Source organism: Triplophysa dalaica, chromosome 8 (assembly GCF_015846415.1).
Source record: "Triplophysa dalaica isolate WHDGS20190420 chromosome 8, ASM1584641v1, whole genome shotgun sequence".
Taxonomy (NCBI): Eukaryota; Metazoa; Chordata; class Actinopteri; order Cypriniformes; family Nemacheilidae; genus Triplophysa; species Triplophysa dalaica.
Genome location: NC_079549.1, coordinates 11,953,800 through 11,971,384, shown reverse-complemented (window position 1 = coordinate 11,971,384; position 17,585 = coordinate 11,953,800). Strand labels below are relative to the sequence as shown.

Sequence of the window (17,585 nt, the reverse complement as noted above, 5' to 3'; positions counted from 1 at the left end):
TTGGTTCATGGTTCTGAGCTTCAATTTTCCTTAAAGAATGTTAATTCACACTAATGTATGCAGGTGAAATGTTTATTGGTTCATAACAACAACAGCACATATTTGTAACAGTTTGTATTTACATATAAAAAGCATAAGGGTACAATAAAATTGCAAACAGCAAATATACCTATGTACAAATACTGTTGCCACCTTTCTTAGGAAATCAACTTAACACACTTTAAATGTAAATACAAATCTAAATTTAATTCTAAGAATTACAACTTTTAAATGAATATTACACTTTCATTATGCACTCACGGTGCTTGAGAATATAAAGTTTAATTCATATTTAGACTATGTTCTTTTGTAATATCCTGAACATAGCGCTACACTGCACATCACGAAAAAAGACTTATCATCTCTGGACTTTTTGGACTCTGGTTTAACAGACTACCACATCTTGAATTTACCAGACTCATGAAACTTGATGGGACGACGAGCAATCCTGTGTCACAAGACCTAGACACCAAAGTGTTTCAGAGCACACACAGTAGTCACATTAAAGTATATTTTCTAAGGAAAGTTATTGCTTTAAAAGACTGGTAAGATAAATATCTACCAGAAAGTATACCTTAACATCTTCACATTAACCTCTAATTTATTTTTTTAATTATTATTTAAATTATTACTTTATTGACTCAATTTGGCGGCTTATTTCGTTATGTATTTATCTTCGTATTATTATTATTCATTAAATGCTTCTGTGAACATGATTGTGCTACTGCAAAAAGAATAAACTATTTCACAATCTTAGTACCTCAGTATATCACATGATCAACATACCAAACTGTTTACTAAAGGTTCTGACATCATCACATCTCTTTGTTTCCCTTTCGCAATGTTTATTGCATTTTGAAAATTAACAACAACCACATTAAAATAAATATGTTTGTTCCTTGTTTAAATTACAATGATTCTTCAGAGTTTTAAAAAACGTTGAAATATTGTTTCTATGTAAGGTATATAGCAAATACCTAAGCTGTGTGTTTGTAAGACACATTTGTCACTGCTTAAAAACAGTCCAATACTGAACTAGGATATGCTGATCTGTGTTCACAAATCAGCACAGATTATAGACATGCTTCAACCAAACACATAAACACACTCTTTACATGGAGATGTAACACAGATTATTCGGCAGACTCTGAAACCTCCATGCCATCCACCAGCATCATGTGAATAATGCCGTCTCGTCTCTTACCGCTGCTCACGGCTTTAATGCAGCAGTCATGGTCGCCCACGGTGAAGTGTGTCTCCGTGCCATCTTCAACAAACTCTCCCTGAAAGGGTTAAAGAAAGAGACAGTAATGTCTATCTGGTGTGGTTATCATGGTGAATGATCAAGGGTCATTCTATATTTTCTCAGAGTTCAACTAAAAACTCAAAATTGGATTTAAGTGTAAATGAATAACATCAATGTTAAATAAAAAAACATCAGTTTTCCACACCCAGTTGATCAGATTAGAAAATGAGTAAAATAAGCAGACACTTACAGCTGTTTCCATTTTCTGTCCATTGCACCATATATCCATGGTGTCCTTCTCTGTTGAGGATGGAAGCGTTTATAAGTGAGTGATTAAATGGCTGTTGAATGAGTGATAAAGATAAGACCAGTAATAAAATCCACTTCAATGTCAATATTCTTGTGCCTTTCCTAACACTTCAATTATGTATTCTGGTGATTCAAATACACAATTCACAAACATTTAGTGATTTAGCAAACACTTTTATCTAAATGCCATATACTGAAGCTGAATCTGGTGCAGAAGAATGCAGAAAAAAAATCACAGTTTAAAAGCACAAGCCATAAATTCAAATCTAAGTCAAAGATATGGAAATTTCCCTTCCTCTTCATTGTGTTACTTCAGTAGGCACATGAGCAAAACTAGATTTTCCCATATTACTTTAAAAGTGTTCTTGACAACCATAACCCTGGAGCTGCATACACTGAATATGAAAGTATTATTTGTATAAAATGCAGTATTTTACATCACATGAGATGGACCTTCTCTTGTAATGTGCTAATTAGTTAACAGGATTTAAAACTTCATTTAACTGCAGGTAAATTGCTGCCACTGCACTGCAGGTCCCTCGGAGTGAAAAAACATTTAGCCATGTAGACATAAGTCGATGAATGTTGACCGCGTTCATAAAACAAAACAACTAGCTTCAAGGATCTGAGTTACCTTTACTTAAGTTAAGGATCCTGTAATCAGGTATTTCTTACCCAGAACAACTCTGCAGTCGATGCCATCCAGGTTGAGAAGCCATGTGCTGGTGACCTTGGAGCGATTTTCCATATATTTCTTCAGGCTCTTTCCATTAATCTCAAGAGTGTACTCGTATGCAAATCCACTCACTGCTTCAATGTTAATAGTGGCTTTTGTGTTGGTTCCACCCACGTAAAACGTCTCCTTTCCAACCAGTTTGAACATCCAATCTCTTCTTATAGCTTCCTGTGAAGGTCATGAACAAACTCTTGAGACACATGCACTTAGTTTTATGAAGATTTCTCTGTCACATACATGCCACTGAGGCAATAAGCCTTCTGTTACAATCAATTCACTTCGGCCAGGTTTCACAGACAAGGCTTAAGGGTAGACCCAGACTAAAATAACTTAAATGAATATATCGTTCCCAGAAATATTTTAAAATATATCAGTGCATTGTTTTGTCTTTTTTATTTTTATAAAAGCACCATACATATCTTAATTCAACTAAGACAACTAAGAAACCAGGCCATGATGTGTTAAATAAAGTGCATTTTAATAGAATCCTTTTTGTTACATCTTAAATATGTGTTTATAATGATTACTAAATTATATTATTACCGTTGTCCCCGACAGTTTTATACATAGCTGTGCTAGTTTTATTTTCAAATCAAGATTTTATTAATTTATTCTTTTGATCAGTAACAATCAGTAGTTTGTAAAGATGATGTACTAACTTCAGGGTTCTGAGTAAACTGTGGCGGTCTAAAATTACAACAAACTGACTGCGTTTGCTTGACTTATATTTGTCAGTGGAGACTACAAGTATGCTGTTATCACAAGATGTATAATTAATAAGGAAAATTCTAAAACATTCGACCTTTCCATCGATGTTAATAACTCTTTTTCCTGTTGTTGTGCCATGTTCAAATTCAATCCTGTGCACACCATCACTCAAAGCCACTTCCCACACAGCAACAAGATCTCCTGACATCTTCCAGTACCTAACAGTTACAGCACAGAAATGACATAGATGAAAAACAAAAGCACATGTTTGAAGTAAAATAAATAAGTTTGAGTCACTATAAATGTTGTTTTTCTAAACTCAAAATCAAACATTACAAATTAGTAATAATACAACACTGTCAGATACCGATAAACTGTATTGTTCGACATTCAAAAAAGGTCACAATTATTTTATGGTATTAAAATGGCTTAGGTGCATTATTTGACGTTCTTTAGTTTGATTATTTAAAGTCTTGAAAATAAGAATCTGTTAGTGGCATCAGCATTAGCGTTAGACCTGTAAAAATAACAAGCTGTCGATCGCTCAAAACAAAACAGGATCAGAGCAGTAAAGACTGAAATTACCTACCGACCCAAATCGGAGCAGGAATGAAATTCGGGATCGGCTGTTCCCAAGACACAAAATATTAAAAAGCTGTTCACAACAGCTTCGATACAGCTAGCTCCAAATATAGCTGTACGTGCTAACAACAGTTACTATGACAACAGCGTCTCATTCTTCTCGTTTGTGTAAGAGGTTGAAAGCCACAATGACCACTACTGATCTCTGCTGGTTACTTGCTATAACTGGTGATTACTTATTATTTTATATTTTATATAATTTATAGTGACTCGTGAATGAATAAATACATTAATTAAATCATTAATAAACTACTCTTGGATGTTATATTTTCATTATTATTTATAATGATTGAAATTATTATACTTGATTTTTTATGTTTATGCATAAACTATACATTCTTATTTCCATATTTGGATTATGTGTATTATTAATTTTGATCTACCAGATAGTTGTTGTTAAAGTTGAAAACAATTTACTTTAATATATGGATTGATTTTAATGTATTGTTAAAGGATTTTATACAGTTTTATCTCGTGAGTTTATGCATGTTTGTCTGGACTAATTCACGGGAAATTCCCATGTCAAAATAATAAAGAGTACAAGCAATAAAGCAAAGGGTGTATACAGGCACAGTAGTCGAACAAATGCAATATAGTCTGTTTGAGCTTTTAAAGACCGCATCACTTTGTACCATTGTAACCTTCAATGAAACTAATAGCGCCATCTGGTGTTTATAAGCAATTTTACACTCCTTTTCATGATTGTTTTTCGATTTCTTTTGCTGAATTATGAATACAGTATTTACTTTATTGACTCAATTTGGCGGCTTATTTCGTTATTTATTTATCTTCGTATTATTGAACAAGGTGAACGATTGTCACTTTATGTGATTTAAAAAGTCTCGTTTGTTTTTATCTATGCTGTTGTTCAAATTCATTTAGAGTTAATTTACAAAAGAACCAGAGAACAGATGCTGCGATCCAGACCCGGAAGTAACGTTTGAATTTTATTATTAAAAGTATATTGTAACATTAAAACATTGATGTTATAAGTGATTTATTAACACTAAAATAAAATAATAAAAAAATGTCCGGGTTGAGATGGTAAACATTCCAAATTCGAAGTGTTTGGAAGGAAAGCAGCAAAGAACCCTGTACCGCTTTAAAGAAAATGACGTGCTCGTGACGCAAAACTTCCGCGACGCGGCGCAGAGCTCCTTCAGCGACATTGAGGAATATCAGACGGGCAGGAGTTTCTATAGTTTGCGATGGCGTTGCGATTATTTCGGCTGGTTGTGCCCAGTGGTGCAGCAGCTTTGAAAGCAGGATCTCCTGTGCCGACGGTAAGATTGACAAACATTTCCTGCAGACAAGACGAAAGATCCATCTGCTGTCAGGGCCTAATGTAGTCAAACTGAAGGACAGCAGCAGAACTACAGCTGTGAAAACAGCATCCTTTTTACTGTAATATTTACAGACTTATTCGTTTGTTTACAGAACCGTTAACTTTACTTAAACATGCATTCACATTTTTTTAGACAAAGTTAGAGTTTACCGAATCTAGTTTCTGAACGAGCTGTTTATGAATCTGAACCACATTAAAGCAAGCTTTATAACAGCAGTCATTAACAGCTTGACTAACGAACAGATATTACAGCTGATTATGATGAAAACAATGTTGCAGTCCGAATCACTATAAGGATTTTGTTAACGTAAGAAAAGTGACGGAATCTATATCGTCTTAAGGCTCAAATTCACTCATCTGCTGTAAATAATCTGCAATATGGATGGTGGGCCTATGCTTTGGGTGAGAGGTCAACATCCCGCTTCAAAGAAAACAGCAAGATCATTTCTGTTGATGGCAACTTGGCATCAGGCAAAGGAGCACTTGCACAAAAGTTGGCTGATAAACTAGGTAAGAAAATTATAATTTCAGGTTGATTTACCCCAATTTATCAAAACAGTAAACAACATGGCCATGGGAACACAAACCCATGCTTTCTGAAAATCTGTATGTTCTTTTGTCATAGCTGAGTTTAAAAACTGGCAGAATGTTAAAATTATAATAAAGTCTATTCTTATTATTTGTGTTTATGGTTTAAAAAGCATCTTGTGTTTCATCATCAGGGATGCTGTACATGCCAGAGCCAGACACACACTATGTGGACAAAATGACAAAGGAGAAAGTTCCTCTGGATAAAGCCTTTAATGGAAATTGCACTCTGGAGAAGTTCTACTTGGAGCCCAAAGCTAGTGATGGAAACTCTTATCGTCTACAGTGTTGGATGTACCTTATGAGACTTCTGCAGTACTCTGATGCTATTGAACACCTGCTGTCCACAGGTAATCAAACATCTCAAACATGATTGGCAGTCGCAGGCTGTTTATTACATGTGTAGCTTAATGTTACAATTAATGTTTCATGTTCAAACATGAAAGTATATGATTTTTAAGTGACCTTTAAAATGTTTATTCATCCGTCCATTTGGAGTTTTGATTAAATGTATCTGATAAATTACACTTTGAAGTGAGATTATGTATCAAAATACAAGATTTGTACAAGAGGAAAACGAGTATGTAATGAGCATTGCTGGCCGAAAACAAACTTAATATCTTGTATCACACCTTGGAAAAAATATGAAAAATTGTTTGAATCAAATTTGTTGATGATTTTTTTTCCCTATTATCTGTGATCGTACCCCTCTCTCTCTCTCTCTCTCTCTCTCTCTCTCTCTCTCTCTCTCTCAGGACAGGGTGTTGTCCTGGAACGATCTCCATTTAGTGATATGGTATTTATGGAGGCCATGTTCAAAGAGGGCTTCATTCGCAAGCAGTGTGAGTTGATTATGCTTAAAGTTTAATTGGGAAATTAAAGATGAGTAAATTCAGCAAACTTCTTCTTAGCCTCCTTTTTGTTGATTTGAGACGAACACCTAGAAATCTGAAATATATTTGTTGTTCTCCTGCAGGTGTAGAACACTATAATGAGGTTAAAAGTGTCAGTCTCTGTGAGTTTCTGCCCCCTCATCTGGTCATCTATGTGGACTCCCCTGCTGAAGAAGTTCAGAAGAATCTCAAGGCAACAGGAAAGGTATGTGTGGAGAGAAACCTGTATTTTGATTAAAATAAATAAAGCCTTTGATTAAGTGAAATAACACTTAAAGACATTGTCAAAGCACAAACAAAGTATGCTTATATGTTATTTTTTGGCATTATTTTAAAAGCTTTAAAGGGACAGTTCACCCAAAACTGAAAATCCTTTCATCACTACTCACCCTCAGATTGTTCAAAGTATAGATGGTTTCATCTTAGCAACATAAACAAAGTTACAGAGCATGCTCACTTTTGTGACCCCAACTGAACTTCCGGTACACATTCTCAAACAATAGAGTGCCTGTAGTTTATTATCAAAAGTAACCAAGAACCGTTACTTTGCTAAACTTGTCTCTCTGATATTTTGAATTTAGACTGCAAAACCAAGCTCAACCCCTAGATGTCAATGTACCATACGGTTTGTTTAAATGCGTCAAAACTACAGGCCCACTCTGCAATAGATTGTTTATTTAATAAAATTAACATGCATTACAATTCAACAAATCGTTTATTTAATACAATTGTCACACACAAATAATATAAATTAATATTAACATATATAATATAAATAGTTATATTATTAGATACTAGCCAAACACAAAGCGGAAGAAAACTTGGTGTCCGGTGCACGGATGACTGATGGAACGGTCTATACATTGCTTTGTTCTGCTAAACAAAGAGGAAGACATTTGTTAGAATGTCAGTTACCAAACAGATCTCATCCCCCATTTACTCCCATTGTATTTATTTTTCCTACTATAGCAGTTAATGAGGACGGGATCTGTTTGGTTACTTCCAAAAATATAATAATATGTGAACTTTATCAGATTTTATTTCACATCACTATCACTCTTCAATTTTCAGTAATCGAGGTCATCATAATTATTGCATAAACTCAAGAATGTTTGTGCGATTGAATTCTACACCATCTTTTATGCTAAAAATAATACTGGAGAGCTGACAACACACTATTCTAAGTAATAAATGTAATGATGTGGGATATTTTGAGTCATTTAACACGTGATGATAAATCAGATTTTCTGTTTTCTTGCTTATGCAGTCATACCTCCAGAATGTTCCTTTAAGCTACCTGAAGAGCATTGAGACGGCATACAAAAAGACCTTTCTTCCAAAAATCAGGTATTTACTTAACCGCCCTTGAAAATACAATAAAAAAATGTTTTAAGTAACTGATGATGTATTGTAACAGATATATAATTGTATTTATGTCAAATTACCCAAGTACACACAACCGTGTTAGTAAATAGTGTTTTTAGGAATGTAAATGTAAAATGAATAAATGGTAACATTCTATTATTTAAGTGCGTTATTAATTTTTACAGTAACATTAATATTTGTAGCTACATATTTTTCTTTTGTTGTTTTCTGTTGTACTTTTTAAAGAATGTTGTTGTTGAAAAGCTATTTTGATTTTCAGGGAAGAGGCAGAGGTTCTTGCTTATGACACAACTCAAGTCCAGGATATTGAAAGGGTGAGATTCATGAGAATAAAACGGGTCTATGGAGCATGTACGGACAAATGTCATAACTCTGACTCTCTCTCTCTCTCTCTCTCTTATACATATTTATATGACCACACAGATTGCAGAGGATATTGACTATCTCAAGTTTGAGAAGGGCCCGTGGCTGGAGCAGGATGATGTCACATTGCACTATATGCGAATGCTGTGAGTGCTTGTTATGCTGGCTATACTTATTTCTGATTTAGTCATAGATGGTCGTTTTTTTTCAGCTATTTCAATACGTTTATGCTTGAAACATTCAAAACAACTTTCAGCTTCCTTCCTATGTTATCACTTTTTGTTCTCAACTGAGATTGTAATTTAATCATGTTTTGGTTTTCTTACCTTGCTAGGGTGGAAGACAAGCAAAGGGTGGCCAACATGACCTGTGTCCTTAGATATCTCCCAGAAATCACGATCGGTGCTCATGAGTTTGATGCAACCTACTTTGCTTACAAATCGGTATGTGTATTTCTTTTACTTCCATTTTACAGATAGTCACGTTACTGTAAATGGTTTATTATAGACCAAATTTTCATCTACAATTAAATGTTAGTTTATATGCAGAAGCCAAGTGTTGGCTCAGAATTGATGTTTAAAAAAGAACAACACCCCAACTTTTGGGTTCAAGTTCTACAGAGCGGTGTTTTCACAGGTTATTCACTTCTTGTCACCTGAGATTTTTGAGTAATGTCTGTGGCATTACAAAATCAGTAGACAAATGGATTTATGAAATGCATGGCAGCAGCACCCGTGAGCTCATGAGAAAAGATTAATCTGCTGTCTTTCATCAAACTTCAGATTTTTAAATGCTGATCACTGCTATTTGAGCCTCAACACTAAAAAACATGAAGCTTTACCTCAACCCAGTGAATGTTACAAATATAAATTATTTGGCTGCTCTTACTGAGTGTTTTATTTTAAAGTTATTTCAAAATAAGGTCACTGTAAAACATGGGCACGACACACCAGGGCTTCACAAATTCTAACATGTGATATGGAAATCTGTCTCCAGCTCCCTGGAAAGAAATACGCCGAAGGTTATAATGAAGACGTCGGGGACAAAAGCATCTGGCTCAAGTGAGAAATACTAGCTTCGCTGAAGGGAAGGACATCTGAATGAGAGATGGATTCAAGTTAGTCCGCGTCCTGTGTGGAAGATAAATATCCTGCTGTGTTGCAGCTGAAGATGTCGTTGTATATTGTTAATAAATAATTAATTGTATATGTAACTCATCCTGTTCGTTTTATTTTTGTGTCAAATTTGAAACTGAAAAAATGGATATTTAAAGTAGACAGAATAATAGAATGGAGGGAAAAAGACACCATAATCCTGTTAAATTAGAGCGAAATTAGGAAATAAGTAGAGACTTAAACTTGTTAACACTAAGGGTGTTAAAAATGTAAATATGACCTTAAAAAATTGAGGTAATATTGTAATCCTACAACAAGGGTGTACACAACTATAATGATAAAGAGGAAAAGTTTTTTTTTAATGATAAGCGTTACGCTTTTGGAGAGCCAATCGCGATCCATTATAATTTAAAGGGTTGGTGTTGAAGCTTATCGTTACAGTTTTCTTCATTAGGGTTTCGAGCACGAAGTGCTGAAAACCTATTGTTTTTGTAAGGATTTTTATTAGGGTTCGAGCCCGAAGGGCTAGAAACCTATTGTATTTGTTAGTTAGGGTTCGAGCCCGAAGGGCTAGAAACCTATTGTATTTGTTAGTTTTATTAGGGTTCGAGCCCGAAGGGCTAGAAACCTATTGTATTTGTTGGTTTTATTATTATTATTATACTTCTTCCCTAGAACTGATACTGCAGCCCAAACCGTAAGGCCGACAGGACTGAGACTTGGTCAGATGGTTGTAGTCCTTGTCGCTACTCAGATACACGGAACCAGCCAAATCGGCCCATAGGTGGCGCTACAGCGATTCCGAACGCGTTAACGCTTGTTACTCCTAAACCGTTTTTCGCACACCCATGTGTCTTATATCAGTGTAATCACTGGCTCAAAACTTAAAAAACGTATATCTCTGATTTCATTTCCGGTATGCAAATTTTTTCGCTAATTAGCATTTTATGAAAAAAATTAAAAATGAACTAGTCCCTGGATTTTTGCCCTATTGGAACCAAACCAACGCTGATGAGTTCTGTGGAGTGTGAATATGAATAATTATTAAAAAAAAGTTGAAATTTTCATCCCCCATCGCTAGAGGGCGCAAAAATGTCCAAAACGGAAGTAACATATTGAACTAAAATGGCCATAACTCCTTAACTGTTTGAGATATCTTCATGGGGCTTTTAACATATGTGTACACCCTCAATCCGGGGTCACAATAAAAAAAAATGCGGCGTTTGGCCACTAGGTGGCGCTATAATTTGAATGAGCTAGAAAATGGCTATAACTACGCAACAGTTTGCCCGATTGACTTATTATTTGGTATGGTGTGTCTTTGTCTCATTCTACATGAATATCTAAAAGGACATTGGCGTATCCTAAAAAACATGGCCGCCATTGGCCAATGAAGTTTGAGCACTTATTAGACCGGGTTAACGGAGGCCGAACAAAACGACGCTCGCTGGGCTTATTCGTCTCATGGTCTTTAAGGTCTGTAAGAAATGTGAACTCATTCGGCCACCGGGGGGCGAAATAACGCTTTAGGAGTGCTTTAACAATTGTGTATCACGTGACATTTGACATATACAGAAACTATTGGTATCATATGATAGTACTCTTCATTCTGAGCAACTTTGCCTCTGGAACAACTTCTGTCAATCGAACAGTTTGTGAATAATCGCTGATGAGGTCAAAAACCTACCTTCGCAAACTAGTCGTTGGATTTTCGACCGATCGGAACCACAACAATGCAGATGACTTCTGTGGGAAGTGTTTGTAAATACTTATTGAAAAAAAGTAGAAATTTCCTTTCACGGTTGCTTAGGGGCGCCAAAATAAAAGAATGGGTGGAGCCTATCACATTTAAATGGCCTTAAATCCAGAACAGCTAAACATATCATCATATGCCTCGGGAAATATATGTAGACCATCACTCCGAGGTCACATACAAAATAACGTGGCGTTTGGACACTAGGTGGCGCTATAATATTAAAAATGGCTAAATGTACATGTCTTTTGGTGGCCTAGACAACGGTGTGTCACGTGACATTTGACTAATAAACAAACTATTGATATCAAACGATAGATCTCCTCATTCATAACAACTTTGCCTCTTGAACCATTGATGTCTATCAAATGGTTTGTGAGTTATTGGTGATGATGTAAAAAAACTACTTTTGCAAACTTGTTCAAGGATTTTCAAGCAATTTCAAAATTTCCACCACAGTACATTTCTCTGGACTCTCTAGGTCAATAATCATCAAAATCATGTTGAGTTTTTTTTGTTTTGTGACCATAACAGGGTCCTTTATTATATTAGCGTGAAACGAGTACGGTGAAGGTCGCTACTCCTTAATAATTAATCCAACTGACTTGCCATTAAGTACTATTATACATATTATGACAAAAAACAAGCATGCAACATGTGATTCTTATCGGAAGAGGCATGCCTTCACAACAGTCAAAAAGGTGAAATATCATACATTTAAAATTACTATTTTAAACTTGTCTTTAATAAATACATCATTTGCTAATCAAATTGCTAATCAGCCAGTCACATAGCATAAACTCAATCCATTTTGGCTTCTAGACGTGGTAAACACACTTGCTGAAGTTCAAACCGAGCATCAAAATGGAGAAACAGTTGGATATATGGTATGGGATATATTAGATAACACATACCACCTGAGGATTGTTGCCAACCATGTCCATGTTTTGATGGCTACTTCCAGCAGTAAAAAATGGACCATGTCAGAAAGCTCAAATGATCTCAAACTGGTTTCTTGAACATGACAATGAGCTCACTGTACTCCAATGGCCTTCAGAGTCACCAGACTCAACCAAATAAGCATCAGTTAAATGGCAAGGTCTTCTGGAATATTGTTGCAGACCATGAATGTGAATCAATTATCTATTTAAATTGGTCTTATTTTTTTTAATCAATTTTTCAGAACACAAAATGAGCTATTTTGAAGAATGTGCATTGTATTAACAAAAAAGACCTATATATGTGCATGGAATGTTTTAGAGACACAGGAGTTGCTTTGTTTTGCTTATGGCTTCGTTCTTTATCAATTGACAGCTGCCAAGCCACACCCTTAGCAACCAAACAGATTATTTTTTGCAACCGTCTAGCCAGACCTACATCTCTGCAGTAGAATATTATAGAGACAAGGGGCTTGGTTCGTTTGACTTGTGGTTTGATGTGTTATTAATTGACAGGTGCTATTCCACACCCATGGCAACCGAACAGGTTAGCTTAGCAACCGTTTAGCAAGATCTATATCTCTGCAACAAATCATCGTAGAGACATGAGAATTGGTTCATTGCACTCGTCCCTTAGGTATTTTCGGTTTACGCCCGTTTTTGCATACGAGTGTAAGCATGCATGGTCTGTATTAAAAGTTACCGACCGTTTCTGTCATATTTCTTGGTGTGGAAGAGTGTCATTCGTTGTGGATTTGTTACGGTGCCATTCCTGAGCCTAGTTGACAATGGCAAGGCCAATAGAGGCCTTAGACTGCTCGAACCCGCTAAATGCTGCTTGCAGCTTTAATTCTTATTATTATTCTGCCCTAAAACTGATGCTGCAGCCCAAACCGTAAGACCGACAGAGCTGAGACTTGGTCAGATGGTAGTAGTCCTTGTCGCTACTCAGATACACGGAGCCAGCCAAATCGGCCCATAGGTGGCGCTACAACGATGAAAAGCGCGTTTGCGCCTTATACTCCTAAACCATTGGTCGCACACCCAAGTGTCTTATATCAGTGTAATCACTGGCTCAAAACTTAAAAAACGTATATCTCCGATTTCATTTCCGGTATGCAAATTTTTTCGCTAATTTGCATTTTATGAAAAAAAAAAAAAATGAACTAGTCCCTGGATTTTTGCCCTATCGAAACCAAACCAACGTTGATGAATTCTGTGGAGTGTGAATGTAAATAGTTATCGAAAAAAAGTTGAATTTTCTGCTCACGGCCGCTAGGTGGCGCTAAAACGTCCAAACCGGAAGTGGCATATTTAGCTAAAATGGCCATAACTCGTGAACTGTTTGAGATATCTTCATGGGGCTTGGAACATATGTGTAGACCCTCAGTCCGGAGTTATAATAAAAAAAATGTGGCGTTTGGCCACTAGGTGGCGCTATAATTTGAATGAGCTAGAAAATGGCTATAACTACGCAACCCTTTGCCCGAATGACTTGATAATTGGTATGGTGGGTCTTTGTCTCATGCTTCATGAATATCTAAAAGGACATTGACGTATGTCAAAAAACATGGCCGCCATTGGCCAATGAATTTTGAGCACTCATTACACCGGGTAAACGGAGGCCGATCAAAACGACACTCGCTGGGCTTATTCATCTCAAGGTCCTTAAGGTCTGTAAGAAATGTGAACTCATTTGGCCACCGGGGGGCGAAGTAACGCTTTAGTAGTGCTTAAACATTTGTGTATCATGTGACACTTGACATATAACCAAACTATTTGTATTATATGATAGATCTCCTTATTCTAAACAACTTTGCCTCTAGAACAACTTCTGTCGATCAAATGGTTTGTGAGTTATCGCAGATATTGATAGAAACCTTTCTTCGCAAACTTGTCCCTGAGTTTTTGACCGATCAGACCCAAACCAATGTAGATGACTTGTGTGGAGTGTGAAGGTAAATAATTATCAAAAAAAGTTGAAATTTCCTTTCACGATCGCTTAGGGGCCCCAAAATAAAAAAATGGGCGGAGCCTATCACATTTAAATGGCCTCAAATCAAGAACGGTTTAACATAACAGCAAGGGGCTCAGGAAATATCTGGAGACCATCACTAGGATGTCACATAAAAAAGAACGTGGCGTTTGGACACTAGGTGGCGCTATAATAATAAAAATGGCAAAATGCACATGTCTTTTGGTGGCCTAGACAACTGTTCGTCACGTGACATTTGAGTAATACACAAACTATTGATATCAAACGATAGATCTCCTTATTCATAACAACTTTGCCTCTTGAACCATTGATGTCTATCAAATGGTTTGTGAGTTATTGGTGATGATTTAAAAAACTACTTTTTCAAACTTGTTCAAGGATTTTCAAGCAATTTCAAAATTTCCACCTCAGTTCATTTCTTTGGACTCTCTAGGTCAATAATCATCAAAATCATGTTGAGTTTTTTTTTGTTTTGTGACCATAACAGGGTCCTTTATTATATTAGCGTGAAACGAGTATGTTATATGTCGATACTCCTTAATAAATAATCCAACTGACTTGCCATGTAGTACTATTATACATATTATAACACTTAACAAGCATGCAAAATGTGATGCTCATAGGAAGAGACATTCATTTCGATGGCTTTCTTATAGAGTCACCAGATCACAATGCATGTAGCTTTGCTAAAGGAACGATAAATATGTGCAGGATAAAGGTGTGTAGTGTGCGTGTGTGTTTATGGATATCATTTCCCTCTGTATCATATGAGTTTGAATGCACTGTATAGTTCTGTGTGTCTTGTGTGATCGAGAGTGTGCATGTGTGTGTAATGAAATGTGTCTCACAGGAAGACAGTGTTAGAAATATAATGTATTACACATTAAACGTTGCTCCATATTTACACATCTATAAATATAGCACATGTCTGCTTGCTTTTAAGATGAGTGTTGATATATATATATAACACAGCTTTATTAGATAAAACCAGTTTAATTGCATGTAAACCCAAATTGCTACTCAGCCAGTCACATGGCAGCAGCTCAATAAATTTAGGCATTTAGACATGGTAAACATGACTTCCTGAAGTTCAAAGCAAACATCAAAATGGGGTATATTGTATTATGTGAGGTGTTTGTATAAAATTAAGCATAATTTAAATGCCATGGCATTCTAGAATATTATGAATGTGAATCAATGTATCTATTTAAGATGCTCCTGGCCTTAAGCCTTAAAAAAAATGTATACACGTCTATCATAATGTATGGCAGGTGCCATGCCACATCCATAGCAACTAAACAGGTTAACTTAGCAACCATTAAGCTAGACCTATATCTCTGGAACAGAACATCGTAGAGACATGAGAATTGGTTAATTTCACTCGTCCCTTATCTGTTTAAACCTGCATATGAGTGTAAGCATGCGTGGTCTGTATTAACCGTTGCTGACCATTTCTTTCATTTTTCTGGATATGGGTAAGTGTCATCCGTTGCGGATGTGTTATGGTGCGATTCCTGACCGTAGTCAGCGAAGGCAGTCGACCTTAGTCCCCTTAGACTGCTCGAACCCGATGATTACTGCTTGCAGTTATATTTTTAGGGTTCGAGCCCGAAGGGCTAGAAACCTATTGTATTTGTTAGTTTTATTAGGGTTTCGAGCACGAAGTGCTGAAAACCTATTGTTTTTGTAAGGATTTTTATTATTATTATTATTTTTCCGCCATAAAACCGGTCGCCCAGCCCAAACCGTAAGTCGTAGAAACTCGACACTTGGTCATTTGGTTGTATCTGTGCAGGCTACTCAGATACAGTGACCCAGCCAAATCGGCCCATAGGTGGCGCTACAGCGATGAAAAGCGTGTTTGCGCACGTTAACGCTCGTTACTCCTAAACCGTTTGTCGCACACCCAAGTGTTTTATATCATTGTAATCATTGGCTCAAAACCTAAAAAACGTATATCCCCGATTTCATTTCCGGTATGGAAATTTTCCCGCTAATTTGCATTTTAGGGAAAAAAAAAAAAATGAACTAGTCCCTGGATTTTTGCCCGATCGGAACCAAACCAACGCTGATAAATTCTGTGGAGTGTGAATGTAAATATTCATTGAAAAAAAGTTGAAATTTCGATTCAGGGTCGCTAGGGGGCATCAAAACGTCAAACCCGGAAGTAGCCTATTTCATTAAAATGGCTATACCTAGAGAACGGTTTGAGATATCTTCACGGGGCTTAGACCATATGTGTAGACCCTCAGTCTGGGGTCACAATAAAAAAAACTCGGTGTTTGGCCACTAGGTGGCGCTATAATAGCAAAGAACTCGAAAAGGGCTATAACTAAGCAACCGTTTGCCCGATCGACTAATTATTTGGTATGGTGTGTCTTTGTGTCATGAACCTTGACTGTATAAAAGGACTTTGGCGTATCTCAAAAAACAAGTCTGCCATCGGTCAATTAAATGTGAGCACTCATTATACCGGGTAAACGGAGACCGATCAAAACGACACTCGCTGGGCTTATTCGTCTCACGGTCTTTAAGGTCTGTAAGAAATGTGAACTCATTTGGCCACCGGGGGGCGAAATAGCGCTTTTGGAGTGCATAAACAATTCTGTATCACGTGACATTTGACATATACAGAAACTATTGGTATCATAAGATTGCTCTTCTCATTCTGAACAACTTTGCCTCTGGACATGCTTCTGTCGATCAAACGGTTCGTGAGTTATCGCTGATGATGTCAAAAACCTACTTTCGCGAACTAGTTCCTGGTTTTTCAACCGATCGGAACCAAACCAATGCAGATGACTTCTGTGGAGTGTGAATGTAAATAATCATTGAAAAAAAGTTGAAATTTCTTTTCACCGTTGCTTAGGGACGCCAAAACTTAAAATGGGCAGATCCTATCACATTAAAATGGCCATAAATCCAGAAGGGCTTAACATATCATCATGGGGCTCAGTTGATATGTGTAGACCATCACTCCGAGGTCACGTAAAAAAAGGAGGTAGCGTTTGGACACTAGGTGGCGCTAAAACAGTAGAAATGGCAAAATTGACGTGTATCTCATATCTTAAACAATTGTGTATCACATGACATTTGACACTTACACAAACTAATGATATCATTTAATAGTCCTCCTCTTCATTCTGAACAACTTTGCCTCTTGATCCATTGATGTCACACAAACAGTTCACGAGTTATCGGTGATGGTGTTTAAAACTGACTTTTGCTAACTAGTTCTTTGATTTTTTTAAGCAATTTCTAAATTCTCTATTGCAGGTACATTATAATTGATCATAAAGATTATGAAATGACCATGCCAGTAAACATTCATAACATTTAGTTTGATAATTATTCAAGGGAATGTATTCAATTATACAACACATCTCTTAGATGGTGTGTGACTATGTTCCACATTATAAATCTGGTGGCGAAATGGCCAGGCTCTGTTCACGACTCAAGTATCGGAGAGTTATGCACATTATTTGGACGTGGCAAGTCAAATAGACTTTACAAACTAACTGGATTACT

At 36.5% G+C, this 17,585-nt stretch overlaps 2 protein-coding genes across 3 annotated transcripts; one reads left to right on the top strand and one right to left on the bottom strand.

The window, feature by feature from the left end:
* Positions 1–81: 81 nt before the first annotated feature.
* On the bottom strand, positions 82–3,800 carry faima (Fas apoptotic inhibitory molecule a). 2 transcript variants are annotated; one of them, XM_056754148.1, is made up of 6 exons: positions 3,628–3,800; positions 3,133–3,256; positions 2,270–2,498; positions 1,536–1,585; positions 1,244–1,322; positions 82–501 (listed from the first exon to the last, which is right to left on the bottom strand). In XM_056754148.1, exons 2-6 carry the CDS (start codon positions 3,244–3,246, stop codon positions 458–460), a joined length of 516 nt encoding a protein of 171 aa, XP_056610126.1. In that variant the 5' UTR covers positions 3,247–3,256; positions 3,628–3,800; the 3' UTR covers positions 82–457. The 2 variants fall into 2 exon arrangements, with proteins under 2 accessions (XP_056610126.1, XP_056610125.1); XM_056754147.1 differs by having other exon boundaries at positions 92–1,322; positions 3,628–3,795.
* A 1,013-nt stretch (positions 3,801–4,813) lies between these two features.
* ndufa10 (NADH:ubiquinone oxidoreductase subunit A10) lies at positions 4,814–9,472 on the top strand. The gene is made up of 10 exons (XM_056755135.1): positions 4,814–4,963; positions 5,367–5,535; positions 5,748–5,963; positions 6,369–6,455; positions 6,590–6,711; positions 7,774–7,853; positions 8,152–8,206; positions 8,316–8,401; positions 8,590–8,698; positions 9,252–9,472. Exons 1-10 carry the CDS (start codon positions 4,889–4,891, stop codon positions 9,318–9,320), a joined length of 1,068 nt encoding a protein of 355 aa, XP_056611113.1. The 5' UTR covers positions 4,814–4,888; the 3' UTR covers positions 9,321–9,472.
* Positions 9,473–17,585: the final 8,113 nt, after the last annotated feature.